Source organism: Capronia epimyces (assembly GCF_000585565.1).
Source record: "Capronia epimyces CBS 606.96 chromosome Unknown aczIQ-supercont1.5, whole genome shotgun sequence".
In the NCBI taxonomy this organism is placed as follows: domain Eukaryota; kingdom Fungi; phylum Ascomycota; class Eurotiomycetes; order Chaetothyriales; family Herpotrichiellaceae; genus Capronia; species Capronia epimyces.
Window position 1 is genome coordinate 910,856 of NW_006912908.1, and position 26,172 is coordinate 937,027.

Here is a 26,172-nt window from a genome sequence, read left to right on the forward strand (position 1 = left end):
TCTTTGCACGGTTGGTCGGAGGACCAGGAGAAGGGCTGACGGAGCGTGGCTGGGGAGTGGGAAGGAACAAGAAAAGAAGAGAGGAGACGGCAGCAGAAAAGAGAGATAAAGTGTATGCTGGCACACACGCAAGGCAGGTTGTTTTGACACAAACATGCCTCTTGCTCTTTGATCTTTGCTCTTTGCGTTCACGCCTGCTTTGGGATCAGTCCAACTCATCGCCATGGCGATGGGTGAACTGGGCTGCACTGCGTGGTGAATTTGCATGTGTTGGTTGTCAGCGCACGCAAGGCTGCAACCCCCTACGGTTTGCACGGGCTCCAGCGCAGCAAGCAGCAAGCACAATGGAACGACAATGAGATTGAGAAAGAAGGACGAAAGCCAAGGAGAGAAGAAAGAACAAAAGAGAAGAAAAGAAAAGAGAGAAAGAACAAACAAAAAAGAAAAGGAAAGAAAGAAAGAAGCAAACCGATGAATGCAATGCGATTCCCCCGGTCGTCAACCTCAACCAACCGTGCTGGACTCAGGCAGTAGGTCGACTATATGTTTGCATTAGGTATTCATATCCATACCATATGGGTACGGACAGATACATGGCAGCAGAAACAGCCAGTGCCGGCGCCGGTGCCGGTGCCGGTGCCAGTACCAGTGACGCCTGCATATGCATAATTTGATCGATCTGCTCTTGAGTTGTTAGAGGGATTGAGTGAGCTGCCGTTGCGGATGCGAATTTCAATTCATTCGGAAACATCAAGCAGGAGGACAATGGAGTGGATATCCGGATGCCTTTTGACAAACTCGGACGAGGCTGCGGCTTGAGACAAAAGGCACAAGCAAGAAAGAGTGTGCACGGCCGTGACAAACAATCACAAGACATAAGACACCAATATCGCCCTTTGTCACCATATGGGCCCAGCCCACCTGGCTTAGGCTTGCTGTAAGCTTCATACGGATACACCTCCTTGTTACCCTACCCATACTGGGCTTTCCGATCAAGATCAAGATGAAGAACAAGGTCAAGATCAAGATGAAGATCGAATCCTGGGGACCCCAAGAAAAGGAGGGCAAGTTCGCAAGAAGACAAGGAAATGGAGCGGCCACCCTTGGTTTCACAGCGGGACATAACTACTCACCACTCACCACCGACAGACAAGAGGAACATAGTCAAGACGACAGACAGACAAGTAGGGATACTGGATACGGTATACGTTAGACGGTAGACAGACACGGAGTACACTAGTTGATTAATCAGATCAGTACCAAATGGTGGCCATCAGCCACAAGGATGTATGTACGGAGTACAGTATGTAGGTACACATGTACGGTATGTGCCTACCTTAGTTCTAGTCCTAGTCCTAGTCCTAGTATCCGCCCAGGTCACTAGGATGCAGGATACGATTTCCAGCAGAGTAACATTTCAACTACTATAAGTGCAGAGCAGGTACACAGAGGACATTAGGTATTCTAGAGGTATTCTAGAGGTACCTAGAGGTAGTAAATAATACGACCTGCACTATAGTGCTGAAACATACTAGACACTACTACTGGGAGCGAGGACAGAGGACACTTAGGATGCTTACATATCATTCCTAGGTAGGTAACATACAAGTACGTACGTACAGAGAGCATACAACCACTCACCATAACCCCCTTACCCCCTCAGTTGTGAACACATCCAGGAGCGTTATGGCTGTCCACTCCGCTCCTCTCTCTCTCTTCAAGGGGTCATACATACACTCACTTGACTGTTCAAACTCCAACTCCAGTGGACTCCACCAGACCAGACCAGGACTTGTGCCTTGCCCAAGGCTGCCGAGTAAGTAGGTACCTAAGGACAAGTACCAGTACCAGTACCCGTACACCTCACTTGAAGGACAAGTAAGTACTCCGTACCTACCTACACATGTGGATCCAGTCCAACTGTCAACTGTCATAGTACGTACATACAGTACGGAGTACGTACCACAGCAGCTGAAGAGAAACTCAATTCAACCTCCAACCCCAACCCCAACCCATTCGCATTCGCATTCGCATTCGCGTTCGCATTATTTCAAAGTTCAAAGGGCCAAGGGCTTAGGCCTTGCATTGTGCTGGTGCTGGTGCTGCACTGTACGGATACTGGAAGAATGCTCCGGTCTATGAGGGGCGCCCCTTGACAACCCCCACCAAAGCAATGCAATGTAATTGCACATCCTACCTAGCGAGCAGCCTGCGAAGGTGTCTTCAAGGCTTCCCTTGGTCAATCGATTGAATCACAGTGGGTGTTTATGCGTACCATCCAATCTGTCCTTACCCTACCCTGCCCTGCCCGACGGATCACGATCACGTTAGGCCAGACGCTGAACCAGGACCAAGATATCCTATTAGTCAGCGTCAGCGTCAGCGTCAGCGTCAGTCTCAGTCAATCTAGGCAGCAAAAGACAGACAGACAGACAGAGAGAGGGAGAGAGATAGTGGTGGGCGAGTCGAACGCCACAGAGAAGGAGAAAGAGGAGGAGTTAGTAGTGGTGATGGTGGTGGTGGTGGAGGGGTGGGCAAATCATGTTCGACGAATCCAATACTTTCTGAGCCACACATCACCTGGCACATCACCCACCTATCCATACCTACTACCTAGTACGGAGGACCTACCTACCTTCAGATGCTACTAGGTGATTAGGTGACTAGGTGACTACGACTACTACAGACTCCAGAGTACTCCGTACGTAGACACCTCACACCTACACTAGGTGCTCTATGGATACTAGAGACGTACTACGAAGTGACTTGACTACTCTGTACAGTACGAACAGGATCCACCCGCGATGTGGAGAGAAGTGATGAGCGTCGATGACTCGCATCATGCATCATGCAAGCGAGGGCAATAGCCGAGACATCGCCATCGCCCACATCGCCCATCGCCCATCGCCCATCGCCCATCGCCCATCGCCCATCGCCCATCGCACATCGCACATCGCACATCGCCCCTCGCCCATCGAGACTAGTCTGGAAGAGAAAGCCACTGGTGCGCCTCGTCTCGCGTATGTTCTATTTCGGGCTAGGGTCTAGAATCGTGAGAAGGGCTCAAAACGGCATGCTGATGATCAGATCAGGAAGAGGAGGGAGTCCGAGAGAGGCAGAAGTGTGCAGAAGTGGCCTGAGAACTGAAAAATGAGAACTGAAAACAGAACACCGAGAACCCCATTTGCTTACACGGTACGAGTACAGGGCACTTGGTACATACAGACACGTCACACCACAAGGCTAAGGAGGCCATCCGCCCATCTTCCAGTCGGTTGTAAGCCGAAAAAAGGGCTGAATTCTATCTTCCCACTAGCGGAACCTGCCAGATCACCCGACCGACGAAGATCTAGCTGCTCAAGGAGGCTGAAGGTACTCGTACATCAGAAAGAGGCGAAGAGGCTCAGGAGGAGGCTTAGGAGGCCTAGGGCTTAGCCATAGGCCAGCTTTGTGATTGACGGATTCAATATGCGACAAGCCTTATAGCAACCAATAGTGCTCGCATCAATACATAATAGCCATCATCGCAAAAAGATCTGCCCGAGCATGCCTGCCACAGTGCCACACTCCCCCCTCCAGGTCCTCAAGCCCTTGGTCCAATATTGCGCCTTGATCACCCACATGCCTGTGCGTCGCCGGGCTAGTAGTTTCCCAGCCACTGCCGTACTAGAAGTAAAGAGGCCCGCCCGCCCAAAACTCCCTCTTCTGGAAGAGATCCTGTATACAATCCCTAAACACACTGAGCGGTGGTCCACCCTGCTCTGCTTCGATTAATAGGACCCATGAATATCATACAATCAACGAAGCGAAACCTGTGAGCCCATGACGAGATGATGAACAGAAATGACCGTTTCGGGGTATCATGAGTAAGTGAATGTTGGCGCTCGGGGCACCTCAACTGCTTCCGGCGCGCTCGGGAGGGCCGGTCAGTCGAAAGGGTCGAGACTCCATCGCCGAGTCGGCGGAAAAATGAGCGCATCCTTGGGTGGTGGGACGCTCCCTTGAGAAAACGGGTCGAGAAGGAAGGTGACTGGCCTCCGAAGGACCTACATCACATATCGCTCTTGCCGGTTATCCTGCACCGCTATCGGCATCGCACTCCAGTCCGCCGTGATGGGCACGTGGTGCGCCATATGCGGATGTCGAGGCCGGACACCATAGTCTTCTGGTTCAGTGCTTTGCGGCCGTCGAATGTTGCTCCCAGGGTAATACATTTGATGGCCACCGTAGTTCGGGTCGGGGTACGCATAGTTGTCCATCGTGGTCGTGGTGGGAAGATTTCCTGCGTTGGGCGATCCCCATCCGAGAGCTCCCATATGAGGGGAAGCGCCACCGCTGCCTGTGCCGGTTGCAGGAGGCTCCATCGGCTGAGGTGGGCCAAACCTGCTAGGGTGCGATGTGGTTGGTCTCTGCTGAGGTGCGCTCGTATAGTTGTGCAGAGTGTGGCTGCCAAGTGAGGGACTCTGGCGTGCTGCATTCTGCTGAAAGTCGGATCGCATGTGCGGAGGCAGCGAATGGCTTTGTGACATGTAGCCGTAATCCGAACCTTGCCGCTGCAGTCCATTGGCCACAGGTGGCAGTTCTGAGTTGGGCGAAACTGACAGTGTTCTCTCGGCGGGCGAGGCCGTAGAGTGCCTGGAAGAGCCGGATGTGGATCCGTACATGGACTGACTCTGAACCTGCGTGGTCGATAGTTTGGCGTTAGTCTCGGCCGCTGCTTGCTCGATCGTGCCTGTATGGTGGTTCTGATGCCTGGTCAGAGTCGTCCGCCTGGTGAAGGTCTTCTGGCAATTGGCATAGGGGCATTTGTAAGGTCGTTTGCCTGAGTGAATCCTCCTGTGGCGGGCAAGTGAACTCGAGTCGGAGAACGGCTGTAGACAGGTTAGGACTTGCGCAGATGACCAGAGTTCCCAGTTGTCATGAACCGACCTTTCCGCATCTCTCGCACATGTGTGGCTTCTCCCCCGTATGCACTCTTGCGTGGACAGTCAGCGCAGACCGTTGAATGAATTGTTTGCCACAGCCCGGATAATCGCAGGCGTGTGGTCTGATGCCGCTGTGAATCCGTTCTGTCCAGGTCAGTAGGATCCCATACGAGTGGGCAAAGCACACGTACCATGCCTGGCAAGATCACTGCGTCTGGCGAAACCCTTCTGGCAGGTACTGCAGGCAAATGCCTTGGGCGCGCCTTCGCCCTTGGGCTTGATGGCACCAAAGTTGTCGTCGAGTGCATTCTGGCTGTCATGCCGAGGGATGTAGTTTTGAGCGTACAGCTGCGGGTTGTGCTGAGGTTGACTCATGGCACCGTAGGGCATCCCGTTAGGTGGTTGCATGGCATGCTGCGGATGGTGAGCCATGGTCGGGCCTTGGTTGTGGCTCATGGCATAGGCCACTCCGCCGTTCATCTGCATTGATTCCTGTAGTTGACGTCTAAGCTCCGCGTCTGCGGCAGCAGCATTCCTCGCGTTCAAAAGTCCTCCAATGTCCATTCCTCCCTTTGCAGGAAATGTCGGTGGTGGTCTCAAAGGCCGCAGAACCGCAGAACCGCTCTGAGGCTTTGAAAAGGGACCGACGTTGAATCGGTAGTTCGAAGTCTGCATTTTGGCCGGTCAGTAATTGATACAAAGAAACGATGGAGAGAGATGGGAAACAAGGTATTCATGAGCACCTTGGCCCTCGAGGGATCAGTGCTAAGTGGAGGAGGGTCCAGGCGCGCTTCCGCATAGCTTCCTCGGTCTAGTTGGTCTATCCGCCTATGGCAGCTGATAGGACCAAGCACAGTCCATTGCTCAAAAGAACCATTTAGGGAACAAGACGTAATGATTGGTACTCACCAGTAAAGTTGGCAACGAACAAGATGTTCGAAGGAAAGGTGAGAAAGAAGAAGAACAGATCAAGGGTGGTTAGACAGTCGCTACCATTCAGTCGGAATGCAAAACAAGGGCAACTGGACGTCTGGTATGCACGCCTTGGCAACGAGCAATTCCTTTTTTCCGAGACAGTCGGCTTTAAGAATGATTCGGGTGTTTGTCGAGGTCGACGCCACAGTCCAGTCAATATTGTCTCTGGTCACGGGAGCAATAGGCACCGTTCTAGGGTCTCGATTGATCGGCGCCGCTATCAGTCCAATATTGGTGCACTTCGATATGTACAAGCTGGCTTATTCCAGACTGAGTAATGGTTCTGGACTCTTGTTTGCCAGTATTCAGTGGTTGCTCGATACCGATTCCCAATAGTAGACGTTGGTAGTTGTCTATAGCACCCTGTGGGTACCTGATGTGTCTGTGTGTATGATTTCAATGGAACGAAACCTCTTCAAGGATGTATTGGTGTCGACCGTTTGTCCAGATGGATACTGGCGCAAAAGACCTCCGGGCGTTATGAGCAGGCTGTGACTCTAGCCCTCTGCGAGCACTGATGGTTACAGAGTCCGATCCAAATGTGTGGATATGGGAGGGTGAAGGATGGAACGACAGATGGAACACGGGCACCCAGTGGTCTTTGTACTGAGTATCTGAGCGGCGGTCCGTGGCGAGGATGGCAGACTCGGGGGAGGATCTCTGTTTTGCAATCTTGCAGCGAAAGACGTCGGCGCCGCAAGTGATGGGGGTGACTGCGGTGATGGCCAAGTGACGGAGGGGCTGACGTCTCTGCACAGGTCGGCGGCGGACTCGAGCGTGCCTGTCTCGTAAGCAACGTGGAGAGCCGCCGTTGAGGTAGTCATGGAGACAATGAAATTATCGGGATCTGTGCCTGGGCTACCGCTGCGACTAGTCGTCGACGACGCGGCGAGGCTGGAGGCATTGAAGCAGGCGGTGATGGCGGAGGAGGTCGTGGTGGTGGTGGCAGTTTTTTCGGCCTTGGATTGAGATGAGTGAATTGCTGCACCTTCCGTCCATCTGCGTCTGGATCCCGGGGCGCGCTGGCGAATGGCAGGCGCACCCCAACCCGTAACCTGCACCTCAGCGCAGCTGTGGCTAAGGCTTGGCTGCCACTTAGCCACTTGGTACTGAGACTGCACCTGGCACACCCGCGACCGTCAGTCGACTCCGTAAGGCTCTCTACCACTCTAGGTACCAGCTAATGACTCTCTACTCCCTAGCACCTCCCTAGGTACCTGAGGTACATACTAGGTACTCCGTCCTCTCGGCTCTGTACCACCAGCGCCACACTACGTACCACACCACCACGCTGCCAGACTGCCACAGTCCCGACTCGCTTGTCCACTCTGTTCCACATCCCCTCTCCCTCCCTCCATCGAAATTCTAGACATGCTTCAGGCGACCCGTCGTCTGCAGCCCTCCTCCCTCCTGCCTGCCACGCTCTCGGCTGCTTTGACACGTTCTCCTGTCCCGTTTGGGCTTCGTGCTCATTTTGATACGCAATTCGTGCCGTCTGATTCTCGACACCTTGGCTGCATCAGATGCCTGTCCAGCCATGATCTGGTGCTGGGATGAGGAACACTAACCAGCCCATGGACGGGGGTGCAAACGACCTGGCTACATCACCTCTGGTCATCTTCGAGCCAGAAAACTACTGTACTGTAGCACTCAATGCCCCTCTTTCAGAGGAGTTCCTCGAACCCTAAAAGCCCCTCCGACTGCTGATGTCAAGAACGCAAGACAAGAAACTACCCCTGGCACCACCACCTGTCAAAATATACTTCAACACCCACTTCGACAGCCAGACATCTCTTTACCATCTGAACCGCCCGCATTGACTCCTGAGCACTGGGTCTTGCATGTTGGATGACTTGCAGCTCGCCATTTTCGATTGTCATTGCTCCTGGGGCTTGACAGCTGACGTGCCGAAAGAGGCAATCTCAGGTACAGCTCACAGTCCAGCCGTGCTAGAAGGGGTTCGAGAAGAGAGATCGATATGGAGAGCGAGCCGCTGACGTGTCCTGGGAGGCCTCCCTCGGCATGAACATTTCGGAGCAATTTGTTCGATCGCTCCTTCAAGCGCCCCCTGGGTTTCATTGAGCCAGTCGCACGATGAGCGCGAGCTTCGGAGTACAGCAGAACCTCCAACCCTACGCTGCCGTTCGAATCTTCCTCTGCTTTCCAGGTTGCGTCGATATTGACCTACTCATCGACCACAGTTAATCAAAGCAATCCAAATTTGAACAGCCTATTCGACCGTGGCCCACAGCTAAAGTGTGGTTAATTGTGCGCACCGACGCTGTCAAATACACAACTTCGTCCACCACTCCCCCATCTGTGGTTATTTACGAGACACACGTCTTTGCCACCTTGGCATTGACCACTCGACGGTCCGCGAGATTGAGCTCATTTGCTTACGTTGTCTGGGAGAGTGGTCAAACTAATTGAATCTATTGCTTCCACCGTCGCTGATCCAGAGGTGGCGACGGTGGGATTGCGCAGGAAACATCGTTGACCTGGCCCTGGCCGTGGAAATTTCTTGCTTCTGCGAGGAGATTGTTGATGCTCGTGCGTTATTTGTTGTGATGAGCGTGTTTGTATTTGCCCCATGGCTCTGGTCAGTGTTGTTTACAAATCCTGTTCGGGCTGTTTTGTTTCGCAAAGAGGAGCTTCCCTGCATTGACTGCGCTCGATGCGCTGCCTGCCCTCTTCCCAACCGCCTCGTGGCAGTCATCGTCCGCTTGTCAGTAGCCTGCGTGCGGCCCGACTCCCTCCCTCTCGCAAGAGCCTCCCACGGATACTCACTTTGGCTTCTTGCAGCACACGGACATGGCAATACTAGTACTGCAACCAGAACAGATGTGAAATATTGTTCGATTCTCCCACTCGTGACTCGGGGAGTAGGAGGAGAAAGACTCGAGACCCGCTGAAACGCAGCATACCTACAATCACTCTTGCTGGGTGGAGAGCCGACCCCTATTTCGCCACGGTCAGACATCACAACCGATACCCCAAGAACCAGAAGCCAACGATCACCAACTCAAGTAACAAAGCGCTCCGCTAGTATCAGACATGTTTGAAAGAGAAGGGCCGACCACAAAAGATATAACTTCACCAATGGCTCAAGTGTAGACAGTTGTGCAACACCATGCCATAACAATGTCCTGATCGCTCCCAGGCGAAACAGTGCGCCCGGGAGTCTACCTCATACCACGGCCCTCTTAATCCTGAATCACAGTATCCCGTACCATCCAAGTTGCTTCATGCCCAAACCCAAGTCTCCAGGATGGCGTTTTTCCAAACGAGGTTGTGTTCAGCCAGGGTAATCCTGGCCGAACGGCAATGCAAACCCCTTTGTTTTATCCATCGTCATCCGTATCGTCGTCATCGTCACCTCCGCGTCCATTAAGCTCCCTGCCTGCGAATCCCCTCACCGCCGCCCTGGCCTCATGGATCCTTGCAATCGCGCGATACGTCTTGGCCAGGCGCTTGTAGTCGCCAGTGCGCTCGTACTCGTCTGCGAGCTGTTTGTAGCACTCGAGGGCGTGAACGCCGTACTCTCTGTCGCGGCCGTGCTGGTGCGATGAGGGGCTGAGGCCATCGATGGAGCGGCGGGCCCGCGCGAGCTCTTTGGCCTCGGAGGTCTGAGAGTGCGAGTCCGTGTCCCTGGCCCGGCCATGATGATTGTTCGCGCGGCCGTTGTGGTTTGGAGTTGCCGGACTGGTCGGCAATTCGTTGTCAAGATCGCCTGAAGAGGTGAGCAGATCAACGAGTTCCTCCACCGTCGCCACCAGTTCCTCCAGGGCTGTCCACAGCGCGTCGTCCGGCTGGTTGGCGATCGTGGAGAACAGGTCGAGCAGTTCAGTGATGAACAGCTTGCGGCTCACTGCCTCGTTGGCCGTCACGATCTGTGCCTTGAGGATCGAATTGAGCGCGCCAATGATCTCCGTCTCGATAAGTTCGAGGTCCTCACTCAGCGCCCATTCGCTGACGATCATGGTCTGCAAGATCTCGACAGCGACCTTGCGCAACCCCTCGTGCATGCTGAGACAGAGGCTTATAGTTGGTGCCACCAGGCTCGGGACGTACTGGACTTGATACCCTCCCAGTCTGTGGACGTTGTATCTTCGAAGGTCGTCGGCTGTTGCTTCCCAGCCAAGACTCTCCCAGGCCTTGCGCAGGAGGTCGGCGCCAGCTTGACGCACATCGCCGGCGATCTTCCAGACCGCTCTACGCTTTTGCTCAGGGAAGAGTTCCAGGGTCAGCGCCGGCGAGGAAACGAGGCTCAGGATGGTGTCAAGGAATGCCTTCCATAGCTGCATATCGAAGGTATCTGCATCCTCAGGGTCTGGGAGGCACGACGAGACGAGAAGTGAGAAAAGGTGCTCCAAAAGGGCAAGGGCCGACGAGTGGTGATAAATGTGCAGGCTGAGCCACGTCGGAGGATACGCATGGTTTTGCAAAAGGGAGCGCAAAAACTTGAGAGTGGAGAGGATGTATACCGAGACATCTTGCGCTTGGGGTTTGACAGTCGAAGGCGGCTTCATCTTTGCGATAATCGAGATTACAGCAGACAGTTCAAGGAGGGTCTCTTCGAACTGATCATTGCTGTCGGCTGGTTTGGTGACGAAGGGGTAAGAGTCGGGGAAGAGCAGAGACATTGACCGATGTCTGGTAACAGGCTCATCGGCGATGGCGCTGTAGGCAGAAATGAGTCTGGGCATGAAGTCGTGGAGGTGAAGTGTTGGGAATCGGGTCAACTCCGCCACCACGGAACAGCAGAGTCGAACCTGGTCGTGCCAGTGCTCCGTCAAATCATTCTGGACCCAGTACGGGGAGAGCCATCTGATGCAGTTCTTCACCAGGGTTTCTTTGTCCTCGTCGTCGACCCAAATCGCCTGCAACTTGGTGTAATTCAGGATCAGCAGGATTCGGAATAGGACCAATTTTCCTGTGGCCTCTTCGCACGAGTCCATAAATTCAATGGCCATATCTATCACTTCTTCCTTGCTAAATGCCGGCAGCAACTCTGGGAGCCAGGTGTGAAACTTTTGCACAAGGAGAGTCTTATTGCCCACCAAAGCGGGCGTCTCACTGCGCATCATCATCTGCATTCCAAAGAAGATGGCTTGCAAGTCTTCCTTGAACGTGGAGTGCTTCTCGTCGTTTGCTTTTGTCTGAGAGCCGAATCGTCTCTGTTGATAGGACGCAATGACGATTTTCATGAATGCTCTTCCGACCTTGAACAAGGCCCTCATATCACGAGCGCTTTGAGGGTCAGACACACTCTGTAATAGTCGAGTGAAGCTGCGTATCAAGCAAGACGCGGCATAGGGCGAGCGGAAATGATTCTCGGTATACTGTTCCACCAGAGGCCCGAGGTTGTACCGTCTATCGTGCACGATTCCCAGAACCCATACAATATTGTTGAAAATCAAATCCTCGAACTTTGACTCGCCTGATTTATGCACAAGAATACCGAACAGAGCGTCGAGCACGTCGTTGACCTGCTTGACAATCTCGATCTCGGCAACAAAAGCGAGCTTCTGCAACATGTCCAGCAATTGCACCGAGGACTGGTGTTTCCAGTTGATCAGACTGACTAGTGTCCGATCTTGGGAGAATTCGGTACTGCAGAGCGACGTTTCGACTTCCAGTGAGGCAATGTCGGCCATAGCGCCTTCATGGGCGACCCTGTAGTTGGAGCCGTTCCAGGGTAAGGACAAATATGCCCCACGCCCTCGGACGATGCTAGACGTGACTTTATCGTAAGCATGTAAAATGAGGGAATGCTTGCCATCAGTAATGAAGGCTTGCTTGTCCCAGAGTGGCATCCAGGCCAAAGCAAAGGGGAATTCGGGGGCATCCGCAATGCTCAATACAACATGGCATTCGGACACCCGTTCAGCCGGCACTCGAAGGCACAATGTTTGATCCCAAGCAGATCCAAGTTCGGAAGCGTTTGTTCGAAAGGCAGTTACGCCGGCCCCGTTAGACGAGGGAAATATACAATGCTCGACTCTTCGTCCAGCGGCATCCCGGACCTCCATGGTTAATTGCAGGTTCTGCAACGAATACGCGTTGATGGGCACGACACCCACGTCGGGATGAGACAAATAAGCTCCTTGAGCTATCGCTGCCTTATTCAGTCTCAGGTAGATGTCAGATCTTGGCTTAGAGGGAGCTTCTGAGAAACCCATCTTCTGTGTTTTGGTGATCATATGCATGGAGGTCGGATTGTTCTTGATAAGTGTGTCTGCATCTGGTGCACTGAAAGGTGTGAGGCTGAGTGTCACAGTCGACAATTGGCTGGAGACCACAATGGGTTTACCTGCACTGTCCAAAAGTCGGGCTAGCCTGGCATCAAATTGCTTTGGCTTTTCGTCCTCTCGCTGCGAAACCGACCATATAGTGACAGTCTCCTCGCACGGCTTGCCGTCCCTCACAACGCTGTCAACATCCAGAATGCCAACCCCTATTGTCCGAGGAATGGGAGGTCCTGAGATTTGAGTCGACCCGTCCTCCTCTTCTTCAATGATGGACGGAGTGGCAGCCCTGTCTTGCAGGGAGGGTGTCGTGCGGCCAGTCTGCCCAGGAAGTGGCCTTTCCGCAGTTTTTCGTTTCCCAAACATGAGACTCGACCGTCTGCGGTTCAGAGACAGCTGCCTTTGGCCGAGCAGGGTTCCGTTTCTTGACGGCGGACGCTCTGGACCCCGTCGTTTGGGTTTTCGAGGAGGTTCCGGGACCACCACCCTGATGGCGAGGAATAAACGGCCGGTGTCGGCTACGTCTCTTGCGCTAAGATCTGACAGAAGGGTTTCCATCTTTGCCGAAGCCACCGAGCTATATGTCTCGGAAAAGGGGACTACATTGTCATCGGCCATCTTCTCATAGAGGGTCAGACTGAGGGTTATCGTGTCCAGATCCGAGCCCAGCACTGATTTGACCTGCAGTAGACAGTGGTAGAGTGATGTGGCTTTGGACTTTTTGGCGGGTGGAGCATCCAGGACGCTCATGACCGACTGTAACTTGGCCACCTCGATGGCCGAGTCCTCCGAAGTCAACAATCTGCCCTGCTGGGCCGGGTCGCGGACAATGACTTCGCCACTCAGCATCTTATTTCCCCGGACCAAATCCCAAACAGCTTTGTCGCGAACTTGCACTCTCTCCTGCCTGGTGAGAACATCATTGAGCAATTCGCGTCTCGCATAATCGAGCCGCGTTGCGATGTCCGATATTTGGTCGAGTTGACGGTAGTCTCGGCTCAGAACCAGACCGGGAAGATGAAGAATATACCATTCTCGAAGGCATGAGGCAATTTCGTCCACCAGAGGCTCGTCTGACGAGGTTGGCGACTCATCGCCAATCTTCAACATGGGAACAGGGGCCGAAGGCTTCGGCTGCCCTGGTTGCGCCAGGGCATCGACATCTGGCCCGAGTTGTTCTCGGATCTCGATGCAACATCTGGGAAAGATACCAGAGAAGACGCGTGCATCAGAGGGCGTTCTACTACCGGGATTCAATCTCAAGGCAGACAGCAAGGTCGGTGGCGCAACAAGATAGCCCCGACACCACGAGCCATCCTTGCCTCCCTGTTCAATGACATACAGCTGATCGCCAATTTGAAGCGGTAACTCGGCTGGAGAGGCGGCTGATGGTTGAAAGGGATAGATGGCTACCGCATAGGAAAGAGGCAGCGGCCGCCAGGGCATGATAGAGGAAACGGAAACTCGCTACTCTCTGGCTGAAGGGACAAGGGTATGGCCGTTGGGAATGTGGTCTGGTCGGCGAAGACTGACGGTTGGCGTAGCCGTTCGTGGGCGTGGAGGATCTTCTGTGGAGCGCGTTCGGGGTCAGTGCGCCGACTCTGACTTTCCGCACGGACATTCATGAGCTGGATGGCGAAGATATATGACTGGGGGGAGAACGAGAGACCAAGGGATCGGCCACTGAGGGAAGCGTGTGTGTGGTGTGTGGGTTCGTCAAGAGGCTGTTCCAGCGAGCAACGGTCAACATCAGCATCCCTCATGTGCAAGACGCGACGGTGAAGCTGAGAAATGAATGTGAGGAGACGAGATCAGGTTAGTGGCTGCTAGGTGCGTAGTGGCTAGGCAGTAGTCAGCAATAGTGGCTAGGGAGATGTGGCTGGTGGCTGGTGACTGCGCCCACGCTCTAATGTGGTTTAGCTCCATCGCTGCTACAAGGAACCTCTGGAAAAAGATGTGTATCCGTACACAGTCCGGTCGTGAGTAGAAGAAAGTCGTGGCCACTCCGTAGGCTCTCTCACCGTGATTTGTTTCCCTGCCATCATCATCCTTATCATCATCATTCAGAACTCCGTGGTGCGCTTCAATCGCTTTTTCTACCTCTCCCGCTGTGTTTATCTCCCCCTCGCCTCCAAGCCAGGGAACGACGCAAACATGGGGCCGATGATCAATGTCCTACTTGACTCTTTTCCCGGCCTATCACTCCCTCCGACCTTGTGTCTCCCTGTGCCGGCCTCCTTGACTACCGCAGAGCTGGTAGATTCCATTGCATGTCTTCTCCCGCAGAGTCTCCTGCACACCAACCGGGTTTTCCTTACCTCTACCTCCAGCCAACCAATCTATGCGTCCTCGTCTACCACGGTCGGCGATCTCAGCGCCTCATCTTCATGTCGTCAGAACTCCAGCAATGAGATTCTCCCACTTCGACTTTCTGCGTCCCTCGTCGGCGGGAAGGGTGGATTTGGTTCGCAGCTCAGGGCGGCGGGAGGACGCATGTCCTCGCGCAAGAAACGCCAGAATGCAGAACTTGCCACCGGTAGTGCTCGCAACCTGGACGGACGAAGACTGCGAACCATTACAGAAGCCAAAAATCTGGCCACCTACCTAGCCACGAGACCTGAAATGGATCGCAGAGAAAGGGAGGAGAGGCGCAAAAGGTGGGAGCAGGTAATTGAGTTAGCCGAGCAGAAAGAGGCCGATATGCGAGCTGGGAAAGGCCTAGATGGTCGACGTAAAGGGCTTAGCGAGGAGTGGGTGGAGGAGAAGGAGGAAGTGGGCGAGAATGTCAGGAACGCGGTCAAATTGGCCATGTTGGCTGACCAGGCACCAGATAAGGCTGCGGATCTTCCGACACAGGATGGCGAAAGCAGTGGAAGCGGAGGATCTGCTCCTGGAAGCGACGAAGACAGTGACGCCGAGGATCTGATGGAGCTGGACGAAGACGGCATGACTCGGCTCAGGGCGGAGGCCGAGACGGGAGATGCAGACGCCATTTGGGTTCTGCACCATCGACTCAAGATACCCTCTGATCTTTTGCCAAAGTCTAGAGAGCCTGTCAGGCGGTTTGCCGGGTTCGATGACGAGGAAGACGATATTTCCAGCAGTGACGAAGAGGATGATACTCGACCGCTGGAAAGCGGCAAGGGCAAGGGCAAGCTAAAGGATGGCAATGCGTGAACGACGTCTTACGATGGACTTGCGGCCGAGCGGGACTGGAAGTGAAATCAGATGGTGAGCACAAGATAATACTAGAACAAGAAGCAACAGCAGACCGAGTCCAACCATTCATTCACTGTATCCGCGGTGGTGAGAATGTCTGCACTCAAGAATGGCTTGTCTTTTCCACACGCACTCCCCAGGCATCCTCACCCTCGCCCTCATCCTCACGATTATATGCCGGCGAAGCAGTTTTACATCCATCTCATCTGCTTCTGGCCCCTCGTAGTTTGTCGTTTGTCGAGCCAATCGCCACATGGCGGACTATGGCGCTCTGCATATCCGGAGTTGGGCGGCGGGAGAGATGGAGACGACCATCGTCCCCGTTCATATCTTGACGTCGGCGGGAGAGGCATGATTCACAATCTACTACTCCATACTGCCGTATGATCGATGCCAGTCTCAACCATGGCCACTCCTCTGTTCCCCCTGCTGGCATTGAGCGCCGTCGCGGTCCTGTGCCTGTACAAGCTGATCATCCATCCCTTGTTCTTCCATCCCCTGCGCCATATCCCCTCGGCCCACTGGTCGATCCCCATCTTCGGCGATCTTTGGATCACGTACCAGCGGTACGTCGAGAAGAACAATGCCGTGACGTACGCGGCCCATGTCCGGCACGGCAGCGTCGTGCGCATGGGCGCCAACGAGTTGAGCGTCAACTGCGTCGACGACGGCATCAAGACCATCTACGCGGGCGGCTGGGAGAAGCATGCGTGGTACCCGCAGAGATTCGGGTCTTACGGGTGAGTTTTTTATGTTGATTTACGCGACACCTGTTCACCTGTTCATCTGTCGATATGTGACGACGACAGAGTCATGAACATGTTCTCCACCATCCACCACCAGCCGCACTCCCAGAAGAAACGGACCATGGCCAACGTATACTCCAAAACGTACGTCGCGTCGTCGGCCCAGATCGCCGCCAACTCGCGCACACTACTCGCGACCCGGAATCTGCCTCTGCTCGAGACATTGGCTACCACCGGCCAAGCCGTCGACGTACACGATCTAAACAACGCGTTCGCCATGGACTTCATGACAGCCTATCAGTTCGGGCTGCGGGCCGGCACCAATTTCGTCCAAGACGTCGCGGCCAGACACAGGATCCTGCATGAGTACCACTGCCGCCGTGACTACGAGTTCTTCTCAGCAGAGTTGCCCTGGATGAAGTCGCTGAGCCGCCGGCTGGGGTGGCCCGTGGTGCCGCAGTTCGTCGACGACGCCAACGTGTACCTCGAGGATTGGAACGCTCAAATGTGTCGTGAGGCTGACGAGTACCTGACTGCCGAAGCCAAGGTCGACGACGACAGGACAGGCTTGTCGTCCTACCCCGGCGACGACCCCGTCGTGTATAAACAGTTCAAGACCGGCATTACCAAACTGCGCGAGAAAGATCCGTCCGCGGGCAGAGCTGTCGAGGGCCAAGTGACGCTCCCGACGACGCGGCATGACGACGTGGGCGTCGACCCGAACGACACCACTACCACCACCGCCGAGATCTACAGCGAAATGCTCGACCAACTGGGCGCGGGCCACGAGACGTCTGCAGTCGCGCTCACATATCTGTACTGGGAACTGAGCAAGGCGCCGGCACTGCAGAAACAGCTGCGCCTGGAACTGCTGACCCTGACGCCGACCATTGTGTGGACGCCACAGACTACGGGCACGGGCACGGGTACCAACCTCAGTATCGACAATGAAACTGACAACAACCCCAACATCAACGGCAGGGTCGAGTCGCATGTGGCGGACACCTTCCGACTCCCTGACCCGAAACAAATCGATGCGCTCCCACTTCTCCACGCCATATTCATGGAGACCTTGCGCCTGCACGCCCCGATCCCGGGCATTGAGCCGCGCATCTCGCCGCACGTGCCCGGCGGAAGCACACTGGGCACGTACGCCGGCATCCCTGGCGGCGTCCGGGTGTCGGCAATGCCGTACACGCTGCACCGGAACGCCGCCGTGTTTCCGGACCCGGAGACATTCAGGCCTGAACGCTGGCTGGCCTCGTGCACGCCCGAGGCTCATCTGAAGGAAATGCACCGCTGGTTCTGGGCGTTCGGGTCTGGCGGTCGCATGTGCATCGGCAGCAACCTAGCCACCCAGGAGATCAAGCTGCTGGTGGCGGCCATCTATTCGAACTGGACGACCGAGATCGTCGACGACGACGGCATCGAGGAGATCGACGCATACACGGTAAGACCCAAGAGTAACAGGCTCGTTCTGAGGCTCCGCCATGTTTGAGCAAGTGTGACGGTGTTCGGATCAGGGACAAAGCAAGGCTCTGGATAATAACAGTAGGCCGGGGGAATGACTCAGTCGTAAAGGGCCAAGATGGAAAGAAACACTTGAGCTGGGGCTGGGATTAATGGCGGTTTATTTACCAACCATATCACTTCGATAGTCTCAAGGAGACCTCCAGCTCTACCGAGCATTAACCTCACTTTCTTTCCGAGGTCCTGGAAGGGCAACGGGTGGAGGGAGAATCATCGGCCCAGACAAACATGCTCCTAGAGATAGATTCAATGCATCATATGGTAGTAGACTTGAAGTTGTGCTTGACAAATGTTGCAGAGTAGGGAGTACATAGAAATACGTAGGCCATCATCGCATTTCCCTGAGATGGCCAGCTCCTTTACTAGTATCGTTCTTATTATTGGGCTGGTGGCTATCAACACATCTGCTCCACCTGCTGATCTGAAGATACTAGCACACTAGCACCTAGTATGCGTCGTAATGAGATCAAGAGGGTCCAGAGGGGTGGAACTGGGAACTGGGAAGGCTTAGGAGGCCTGTGCGAAAGAGACGCGCCGATGCCGAGGGTGCACTGGCGCTGCAGTTCGCCAATGGTGTGCATAAGAATGGATTATTCATTGTCTGCATGTAGAGGTCAGCCGCAGCCTGTGCATTTCCAGCAAACAACTTGAACAACAGTAATACAGACCTAGTACTCTGTAACCCCGATGCTGGTGGATGCTGGACGAACATCCTAGAAGATAAGTCGAGTAAAGAGTCCTCCGAGTCTGTACTGAGTAGGAAATGATGGTGCTGTGCTGTGCTGCCAAGGTGCATGCAGGGCACTGCAGTGACTGCAGTGCTGATGATGATGGTCGCCGACAGAAACCGATCGAAGCTGCGGAAGGGCTTGGCGGCCGATTCAGCCTTTTCACGCCTCACTGGCAGGGTCTGTTGCCCTCGATCGCTAGCAGCACTATTTACTCCTACTACTAGCCACTCCTCCCCCGTAAATGCAAGGAATGCCAGACACCCTTTCTCTGCCATGACCTCGCCTTCCCTCTCATCTCTTTGACATAACACGCACGCACACGCACACATACGCAAACTGCAGCGGGAGAAGAGCAAAGACTCTCTTATCACCGTGTTTGCCCGATCCAGCCTGGGATTGTCTGGCTGTGCAACAAATTCACTCTCCTGACGTCTCTCACTTCACAGGGAGTACCTCCCTCGCCTCCCTCCTCTACCATACCAGCGTTTCTGCTATTCACGAACCGGCCTTCCAGCCTTCGAGTCTCACCGGGCCGCCAACCCTTAAATCTACACAATCCTTCCCCTCCGACCAACCAATCTCCTCCATTCCCCATCTGTCTTCTGTGACTGCGCTATTGTCAGCTCCAGATAAGCAAGATGGTTAAGGACACAAAATTCTATGAGATACTCGGGGTGAGTGCCATTCGCATGGCTGGGCACCAAGCACAAGCCCGACTAACTCGTCGACCAGGTCGACCCCTCGGCTTCAGAGGCTCAACTGAAGTCAGCCTACAAGAAGGGCGCGCTCAAACACCACCCAGGTAAGCATCCTCCGTGATTGTCGACCTGGGCCTCGAACAGAGGCTAATCCCGATGTCAGACAAAAACGCCCATAACCCTGATGCGGCCGATAAATTCAAAGAACTCTCCAAAGCCTACGAAGTCCTCTCTGATCCGCAAAAGCGGTCCATCTACGATCAATATGGCGAGGAGGGTCTAGAACAAGGTGGCATGGGCGGCGGCATGGCTGCGGAGGATCTCTTTGCCCAGTTCTTCGGTGGCGGCGGCGGCGCTTTTGGCGGCATGTTCGGGGGTGGCATGCGCGACACTGGCCCGAAGAAGGCCAGGACCATCCATCATGTCCACAAAGTCTCCCTGGAGGATATCTATCGCGGCAAGGTCTCCAAGCTCGCCCTACAAAAGTCGGTCATCTGTCCAGCCTGTGAAGGCCGAGGCGGCAAAGAAGGTGCCGTCAAGACCTGTACAGGCTGCAACGGTGCCGGTATGAAGACCATGATGCGTCAAATGGGTCCCATGATCCAGCGTTTCCAGACCATCTGTCCCGACTGCCAGGGAGAAGGCGAGATTCTCCGAGATCGCGATCGTTGCAAGCGCTGCATGGGCAAGAAGACGATTGTGGAGCGCAAAGTCCTTCACGTGCACGTCGACCGTGGGGTCAAGAGCGGGCATAAGATCGAATTCCGCGGCGAAGGTGACCAGATGCCAGGCGTTCTTCCGGGCGACGTGGTGTTCGAGATCGAACAGAAGCCGCATCCTAGATTCCAGCGCAAGGAGGACGACCTGTTCTACCACGCTGAGATTGACCTGTTGACTGCGCTGGCTGGTGGTCAGATCTTCATCGAGCATCTGGATGACCGATGGGTGACCGTCAACATCCCTGCCGGCGATCCTATCACACCTGGTATGTCTCACCACTCTAGCGTGTTGACGAGTCTATAACTGACTGTTCGTTTCAGGTATGGTGAAAGTGATTAAAGGTCAAGGTATGCCATCGTTCCGGCATCACGACTTCGGTGACCTCTATGTCCAATTCGACGTCAAGTTCCCCGACAAGACCCAGCTACAGAACGTCGCTATGCTCGAGTCGGTGCTGCCGCCGCGTCCGCAACAAACCCTGCCTCCTCCCGACTCTATGGTTGAGGACTTTGAACTGGCAGAAGTCGACGCCCGCCAGCAAGCACGTGCGCACGGAGCCAACGATGACGATGACGAAGATGTTCCCCCGGGCGCAGAGCGAGTCCAATGTGCATCGCAGTAAACGCGGAACTTCGAACGATAGCATGACACGAATGGGAAAGAAATCGAACCGCGTGAAACAAAGGTGGTGAACATGATAGGCACCCAAAGTGCTAGTGACTTCGAGCATTAGCGAGCAGCATTAGCCAGGGTGGGGAATGATGCCTTTCAAATTCACATGAAACACATCAAAGGTTCAGCATCAACTGGCGTCATAGGTTGGGAAGGCCACCTTGGAATTCTAGCCGGCGTTCTATGGTGTACATGGAGTTGCCAGTATGTTATGCAGCCATGAGGGTCGCGGGTGAGGCTGGCTATGCCACGCCCAACGGCATGGTCTGTCGCCAACAGCTCCAGACGAACTAGACAGCCTTGCTTTGTGCATGAGATAGATTCGACGATTCGGCAACTGTACTTGGGCACATCATCTCACGTCACCGTGGACTGTGCAAATGGTTTATCTGTTCACGTGTATCCTTCTCCTGCCTTCGTGCCTAAGTAGTCGCCATGGATGACCTAGATTCGTCACTGGAGATCCAACCCTACTATTTCAACTCGGTTCAGTGCTGCATATCAGACCTTTGATGCGGCGAATCCTGGATTCACGCCAGCTCAGAACTCCACCGGGATGTGGACTAATCAGGACATATGATAGAATTCAAGATTGATAGAATCGAATCTGGCAAGATGCTCGTCGTGGGAAGGGGAAGACGGGGACCCGATTGGCGCAACGGACCTAGAGACTAGCATAGTTAGCCATGATTGGAACAGAACTTGCCCTGCATGCTCAACCCATCGTCTCCTCGGTATCGTTGGTGTTGTTCAAGTTTCGTGAAACCAGACTACGGAGCACTATTAGGCCGGGCTCGCTTCGCAGCTGCATGTGTACTCAGTCCGTAAAGTGTTTTCATGGCGACTTTTCTTTTTTGGGAGCTAGGAAGGAAGACTGGGCGTCAGAACCGCGCCAACATGGAGTTTATTCCCCCTGTTGCTTGCATCTCGATCCCTTCAATTACCACATGCAGCGCCTTTCACCGTCATACCTCCCGTCATGTCTGCACTTGGACGTGATTAGGTCGATCTCTTCGTAGCGTTCATGTCGACATCGACCGGCCGATGGAGAAGATCCCTCATGAAAAGGCAAAGCGTCGGCGGGAAGCGAGCGTAAACCCTAGGAGTTGGAACGACAACAACTGGAATGCATGATGAAGAGCATGAGGCTTGAGTATGGTACCATCCGTGCCAACAGATTGTGATTGGGACTGGAGTCAGGGTCGAGCAAGACGTCGCTGTTATTGGACGAGGGCTTGGACCTTTCACCGTCATTCGCTTTGTGGCGCCAGCCAGCGATGACTATGAGAGGCTGTACAGGACGTGCCCTGACAGCATCGGGGGGCTAGAGAGCTGGTGTGGGGGCAGGCCGTGAGCACGCCATTTTGCTCCTGTAACATTTAATATTTGGTGGGAGGAAAAGACAGAATGGGAGGTATCGCCGGTGTGTAACCTTCAAGAAAATTCGGACGGTGAGCGATGAGAGATGAGAGAGCGCACCCTGGTAAAGGCGTGCGTGCATGTCGCAGAGGCGAAGGGACATGGATGTTGTCCTCCGTACATGTAAGGTCATTGCGCGGGTGAAGGACCCTTGGAACCGGTGCGAGTGACAGTTGGAATATCCGTACTCCGTATCCGTACTCGGTAGACAGCCAGAAGGCAAAAGAAAACGCATCCTGACTTTCAACCGTGGTTCAGTGCCAACGCCACGGTTTGAGGGAAGAGCGCAGTTACGTACCAACAACTACCACAAGGTAGGGGGTACGTACAGACGACTCGCGTAAACCTCCCATAGGCGCTCCTGCGCCATCACCATCAATTAATATTACCTTCTTTATTGTCGTGAGCCTTGTAGGCTGCTGCAGTCAAGGGTAGGTGCGTGCTAATTAGGACAGCTTGGTCTCTGACGACGGACCGAATCATTTCCCTTCTCCGTGATGCTGATACGACCTGCTGTTGCTGAGGCTTGACCTAGATGATAGCTTGGGGTGCTTGGGGAGCTGAAGCCTGACACCGCGTGTTGCTTGCTCCATCACGCCTTCGATTGCACCATCGTCCATCCACTCGATCCATTCCATCATGGCTCCCCCCAGCCTGCAACGGCGGAAAATCTCTGCTTCTTCGCACCATCCCTTGACTTTCTGTCTCTCCCGGCCCCCGTCGCCCGTCGCAGATCTTGCTCGCTCGTTAGCCTGGATCCTGCAGCCCGGCTAGCATCTGGATCCTCGCCTCGCTGCCCACATGGTGTGCTGCTGGAATCATTGCTTTTCCTGGGGGAAACTAAGAAGATACTAAGAAGAACTGCCGTCACATCTGACGACAGCGTCGACGCACACGACTCTTCTTATATCCTGGGCCTCTCCTCCGTTCTTCCATTTTCTCATTCTCCTTGCCATCCTCTCGACACTCCCGGTACCTCGTCAATCAGGCTGGCCGTTACACCACCTTTCTTCTCGAGCCTTGCGTCCCTAGCCCCTCCATAATCCTGAGACGGGCGAGTCAGCATCTTGTCATCGGCCATCCTCCTGCGCACTTGGACTTGACGCTACACGGTCACCCTGCAAGGCCTCCCCTCCTCTGATCCTTATCCTGTGCCTACCAGTACCGCTGCTCGTCATTCTTCTCGCCTTGGCAGCTCCGTCCTCGCATCCGTGGGCGTCGATTGAAAAAAAATCGTCCCCGCCGATTTGGAGCGAGCCCAGCAGCCCAATCCCCCCTCCAAACTCCGACATACTCCCTCTTGATTCGTACCAAGTGCCAGGAACTCTTGCTTGGATCCGAAACACCTACTCGGCCCCTTCACGTTTTTTCAGCTCTCACCCGAGCTTGTGAGACGGCATCATGGCCCCCTCCTCCTCCCAGGTCGGTCACGGAATAGCCAAGGTCCTTCGCATCAATCTCTCCGAGCGACAGGCACAGAAAGATGCCATCACACGAGGCGAATCAACGTATTCGGTCAGTACCGCCGAGACATATGTTGAGGAGGAACCAAGAACCATCGATTGGATCAGAGATATCACTCCCTCAAGATCCGATGTTCTCACCTACTTCCGCAATCTATTCCCTTTCACAAGATGGATCCTGCGGTATAATCTCCAATGGCTGATAGGCGATCTTGTGGCCGGTATCACCGTGGGCGCCGTCGTTGTCCCCCAGGGCATGGCGTACGCCAAACTGGCCGAGCTTCCCCCCGAGTTCGGCCTCTACTCGTCTTTCATGGGCGTGTTGATCTACTGGTTCTTTGCCACTTCCAAGGACATCACCATCGGCCCTGTCGCTGTCATGTCCACCATTGTCGGTAACGTCGTCAACAAGGTGGCAGTAGACCACCCGGAAGTTCCAGGTCACGTCGTGGCGTCCGCTTTGGCCATCATTGCCGGCGCCATCGTCTGCTTTATTGGCCTGATTCGATGCGGCTGGATTGTCAACTTCATTCCTTTGACTGCGATTTCAGCTTTTATGACTGGCTCGGCCATCAGCATTGCAGCGGGCCAAGTTCCGGCAATGATGGGGATCAAAGTTAAGGGCTTCAACACTCGCGCCTCTACGTACTTGGTCATTATCAATACTCTCAAGTATCTTGGGCACACCAAGCTTGATGCTGCCATGGGACTGACCGCACTGTTTTTGCTTTATGCCGTCCGCTTCATATGCACCGTATTGGCAAAGAAACATCCCAGCCGGGCCAAGACATATTTCTTCATCTCCACTCTCCGAACGGCCTTCACCATCCTTCTTTACACCATGATCAGCTGGCTTGCCAATCGCCACCACCGGAAGAAGCCTATCTTTGCGATTTTAGGAAAGGTCCCTCGTGGATTCAAGCACGCTGCGGTCCCTACGATCAACACCGACATCATCAGTTACTTTGCAAGCGAGCTTCCTGCCTCGGTCATTGTCCTGCTCATTGAGCATATCGCCATTTCCAAGTCGTTTGGTCGCGTCAACAACTACACCATCGATCCATCGCAAGAGCTGGTTGCCATCGGAGTCAGCAACCTGCTCGGCCCCTTTCTGGGAGGTTATCCCGCGACTGGCTCCTTCTCAAGGACCGCAATCAAATCCAAGGCTGGCGTCCGGACCCCGTTTGCCGGTGTCATCACCGCCATTGTCGTCCTATTGGCTATATACGCACTGCCGGCCGTCTTCTTCTACATTCCGAACTCATCACTGGCGGCTGTCATCATTCACGCTGTGGGTGACTTGATCACCCCTCCCAACACAGTCTACCAATTCTGGCGGGTGTCACCCCTGGAGGTGATTATTTTCTTTGCCGGTGTTTTGGTGACCATTTTCTCCTCCATCGAAAATGGCATCTACACCACCATCTGCGTGAGCGCGGCCGTCTTGCTGTTCCGCGTCGTCAAAGCTCATGGCCATTTTGTTGGCCGAGTCAAAATCCACTCAGTCATTGGCGATCACTTGCTTGAGGACAAATTTCACGACGAGCCGAACAAGTCGGACACCGAGACGGCTGTCCGGGACCTTTTCCTGCCTCTGGACCACAACGGTGGTACAAATCCCGAAATCAAGGTGGATTCCCCTTATCCTGGTATCTTCATCTACCGATTCAGCGAAGGCTTCAACTACCCCAACGCCAACCACTACACAGATTATCTGGTCGATTACATTTTCAAACACACCAGACGAACCAATCCTGACTCCTGGCCACGGCCTGGCGACAGACCGTGGAACAATCCTGGTCCTCGACGAGGGAGGTCAGAACCCGATCGATCATACCTTCCGACGCTCAAAGCTATCATCCTCGATTTTTCCGCGGTCAATAATGTCGACGTTACCAGCGTCCAGAATCTCATCGATGTACGCAACCAACTCGATCGATATGCTGCTCCGGATGTTGTGCAATGGCATCTTGCTTGCATTAACAATCGTTGGACCAAGCGTGCTCTCGCCTCGGCCGGATTTGGCTACCCCACACCTCCGGCGCAGGAGTATAGCCGGTGGAAGCCCATCTTCAGCGTCGCGGAGATTGGTGGCTCCAGCTCGGCTGCAGCAGCTGCCGAACAAGAGACGAACAGAAGACTGTCGAGACAAGCCCGGGACGTAGAGGCGGGCGGAGTTCGCAGCGGTAGCGTTGCAAATGATCCCAAGTCCGATGTTATCTCACAGGACCTATCCAAGGATGATTCAGCCACCACTTCCAGCAATGGCCATGATCTTCACCGGGAGATCAGCACTAGCAAAGCGTATAACAGACAGCAGAGCAGGCAGGTGGTGGTTCATGGATTGAACCGTCCATTCTTCCACCTTGACTTGACCATTGCGTTGCAATCCGCCATTACCAATGTCGAGCACCAGGAACGCCTCAGGAGAGCCGAGGCTGGACAAGGTGGCGATTATAATGTCGGCAAGGAATTGTGATTGTGATGGATTGTCGGACATTGTGACGTAGTTGGACAAGGTCCGGGTTCGAAAGATCGAAGGGTCTCAAGAGACTGGGACGGTTTCAATTTACCACCCAACCAATACCATGGACGAAGATTAGGGAAATAAATTGTCTGTGGTATGATGTTGGAGTCAAATGCTTGGAAAGAAGTTGTATCAGATCAACTGGCAGATGCGCGGATGAGATCAGATGGGAAGGAAGCAGGTTTACAATATCATTCACAATCTTTGAGGGATTTATATGTAATGTTGATGAGTTTGCAAGCGATGAATGTGGAAAACACCGTGTCTCTGACATATGTGTCGATACTTGGAAAGTATCA

General features: G+C 54.2%; 7 protein-coding genes across 7 annotated transcripts; 4 read left to right on the forward strand and 3 right to left on the reverse strand.

The window, feature by feature from the left end:
• Window positions 1-4,046: 4,046 nt before the first annotated feature.
• On the reverse strand, window positions 4,047-5,600 carry A1O3_06262 (KRAB and SCAN domains-containing zinc finger protein; the record flags this gene model as incomplete). Its single annotated transcript, XM_007736382.1, has 3 exons — window positions 4,047-4,871; window positions 4,930-5,069; window positions 5,117-5,600. The coding sequence occupies 3 exons, from the start codon at window positions 5,598-5,600 to the stop codon at window positions 4,047-4,049; spliced, it is 1,449 nt and encodes a 482-aa protein (XP_007734572.1).
• A 768-nt stretch (window positions 5,601-6,368) lies between these two features.
• A1O3_06263 (uncharacterized protein) lies at window positions 6,369-6,829 on the reverse strand. Its single transcript, XM_007736383.1, has one exon. It carries the CDS (start codon window positions 6,722-6,724, stop codon window positions 6,422-6,424), a length of 303 nt encoding a protein of 100 aa, XP_007734573.1. The 5' UTR covers window positions 6,725-6,829; the 3' UTR covers window positions 6,369-6,421.
• Window positions 6,830-9,241: 2,412 nt separating this feature from the next.
• A1O3_06264 (uncharacterized protein) lies at window positions 9,242-13,594 on the reverse strand (the record flags this gene model as incomplete). The annotated part of the gene is made up of 1 exon (XM_007736384.1): window positions 9,242-13,594. The coding sequence occupies one exon, from the start codon at window positions 13,592-13,594 to the stop codon at window positions 9,242-9,244; it is 4,353 nt and encodes a 1,450-aa protein (XP_007734574.1).
• A 708-nt stretch (window positions 13,595-14,302) lies between these two features.
• A1O3_06265 (uncharacterized protein) lies at window positions 14,303-15,325 on the forward strand (the record flags this gene model as incomplete). Its single annotated transcript, XM_007736385.1, has 1 exon — window positions 14,303-15,325. The coding sequence occupies one exon, from the start codon at window positions 14,303-14,305 to the stop codon at window positions 15,323-15,325; it is 1,023 nt and encodes a 340-aa protein (XP_007734575.1).
• A 447-nt stretch (window positions 15,326-15,772) lies between these two features.
• On the forward strand, window positions 15,773-17,611 carry A1O3_06266 (uncharacterized protein; the record flags this gene model as incomplete). The annotated part of the gene is made up of 3 exons (XM_007736386.1): window positions 15,773-16,107; window positions 16,177-17,007; window positions 17,095-17,611. 3 exons carry the CDS (start codon window positions 15,773-15,775, stop codon window positions 17,609-17,611), a joined length of 1,683 nt encoding a protein of 560 aa, XP_007734576.1.
• Window positions 17,612-19,012: 1,401 nt separating this feature from the next.
• On the forward strand, window positions 19,013-20,414 carry A1O3_06267 (DnaJ like subfamily A member 2; the record flags this gene model as incomplete). The annotated part of the gene is made up of 4 exons (XM_007736387.1): window positions 19,013-19,048; window positions 19,107-19,176; window positions 19,236-20,057; window positions 20,113-20,414. The coding sequence occupies 4 exons, from the start codon at window positions 19,013-19,015 to the stop codon at window positions 20,412-20,414; spliced, it is 1,230 nt and encodes a 409-aa protein (XP_007734577.1).
• Window positions 20,415-23,284: 2,870 nt separating this feature from the next.
• Window positions 23,285-25,825, forward strand: A1O3_06268 (SulP family sulfate permease; the record flags this gene model as incomplete). The annotated part of the gene is made up of 1 exon (XM_007736388.1): window positions 23,285-25,825. One exon carries the CDS (start codon window positions 23,285-23,287, stop codon window positions 25,823-25,825), a length of 2,541 nt encoding a protein of 846 aa, XP_007734578.1.
• Window positions 25,826-26,172: the final 347 nt, after the last annotated feature.

Coding starts and splice junctions, on each gene's coding strand:
- A1O3_06263 (XM_007736383.1), bottom strand. CDS start 6,724: ATGACTACCTCAACGGCGGCTCTCCACGTTGCTTACGAGACAGGCACG.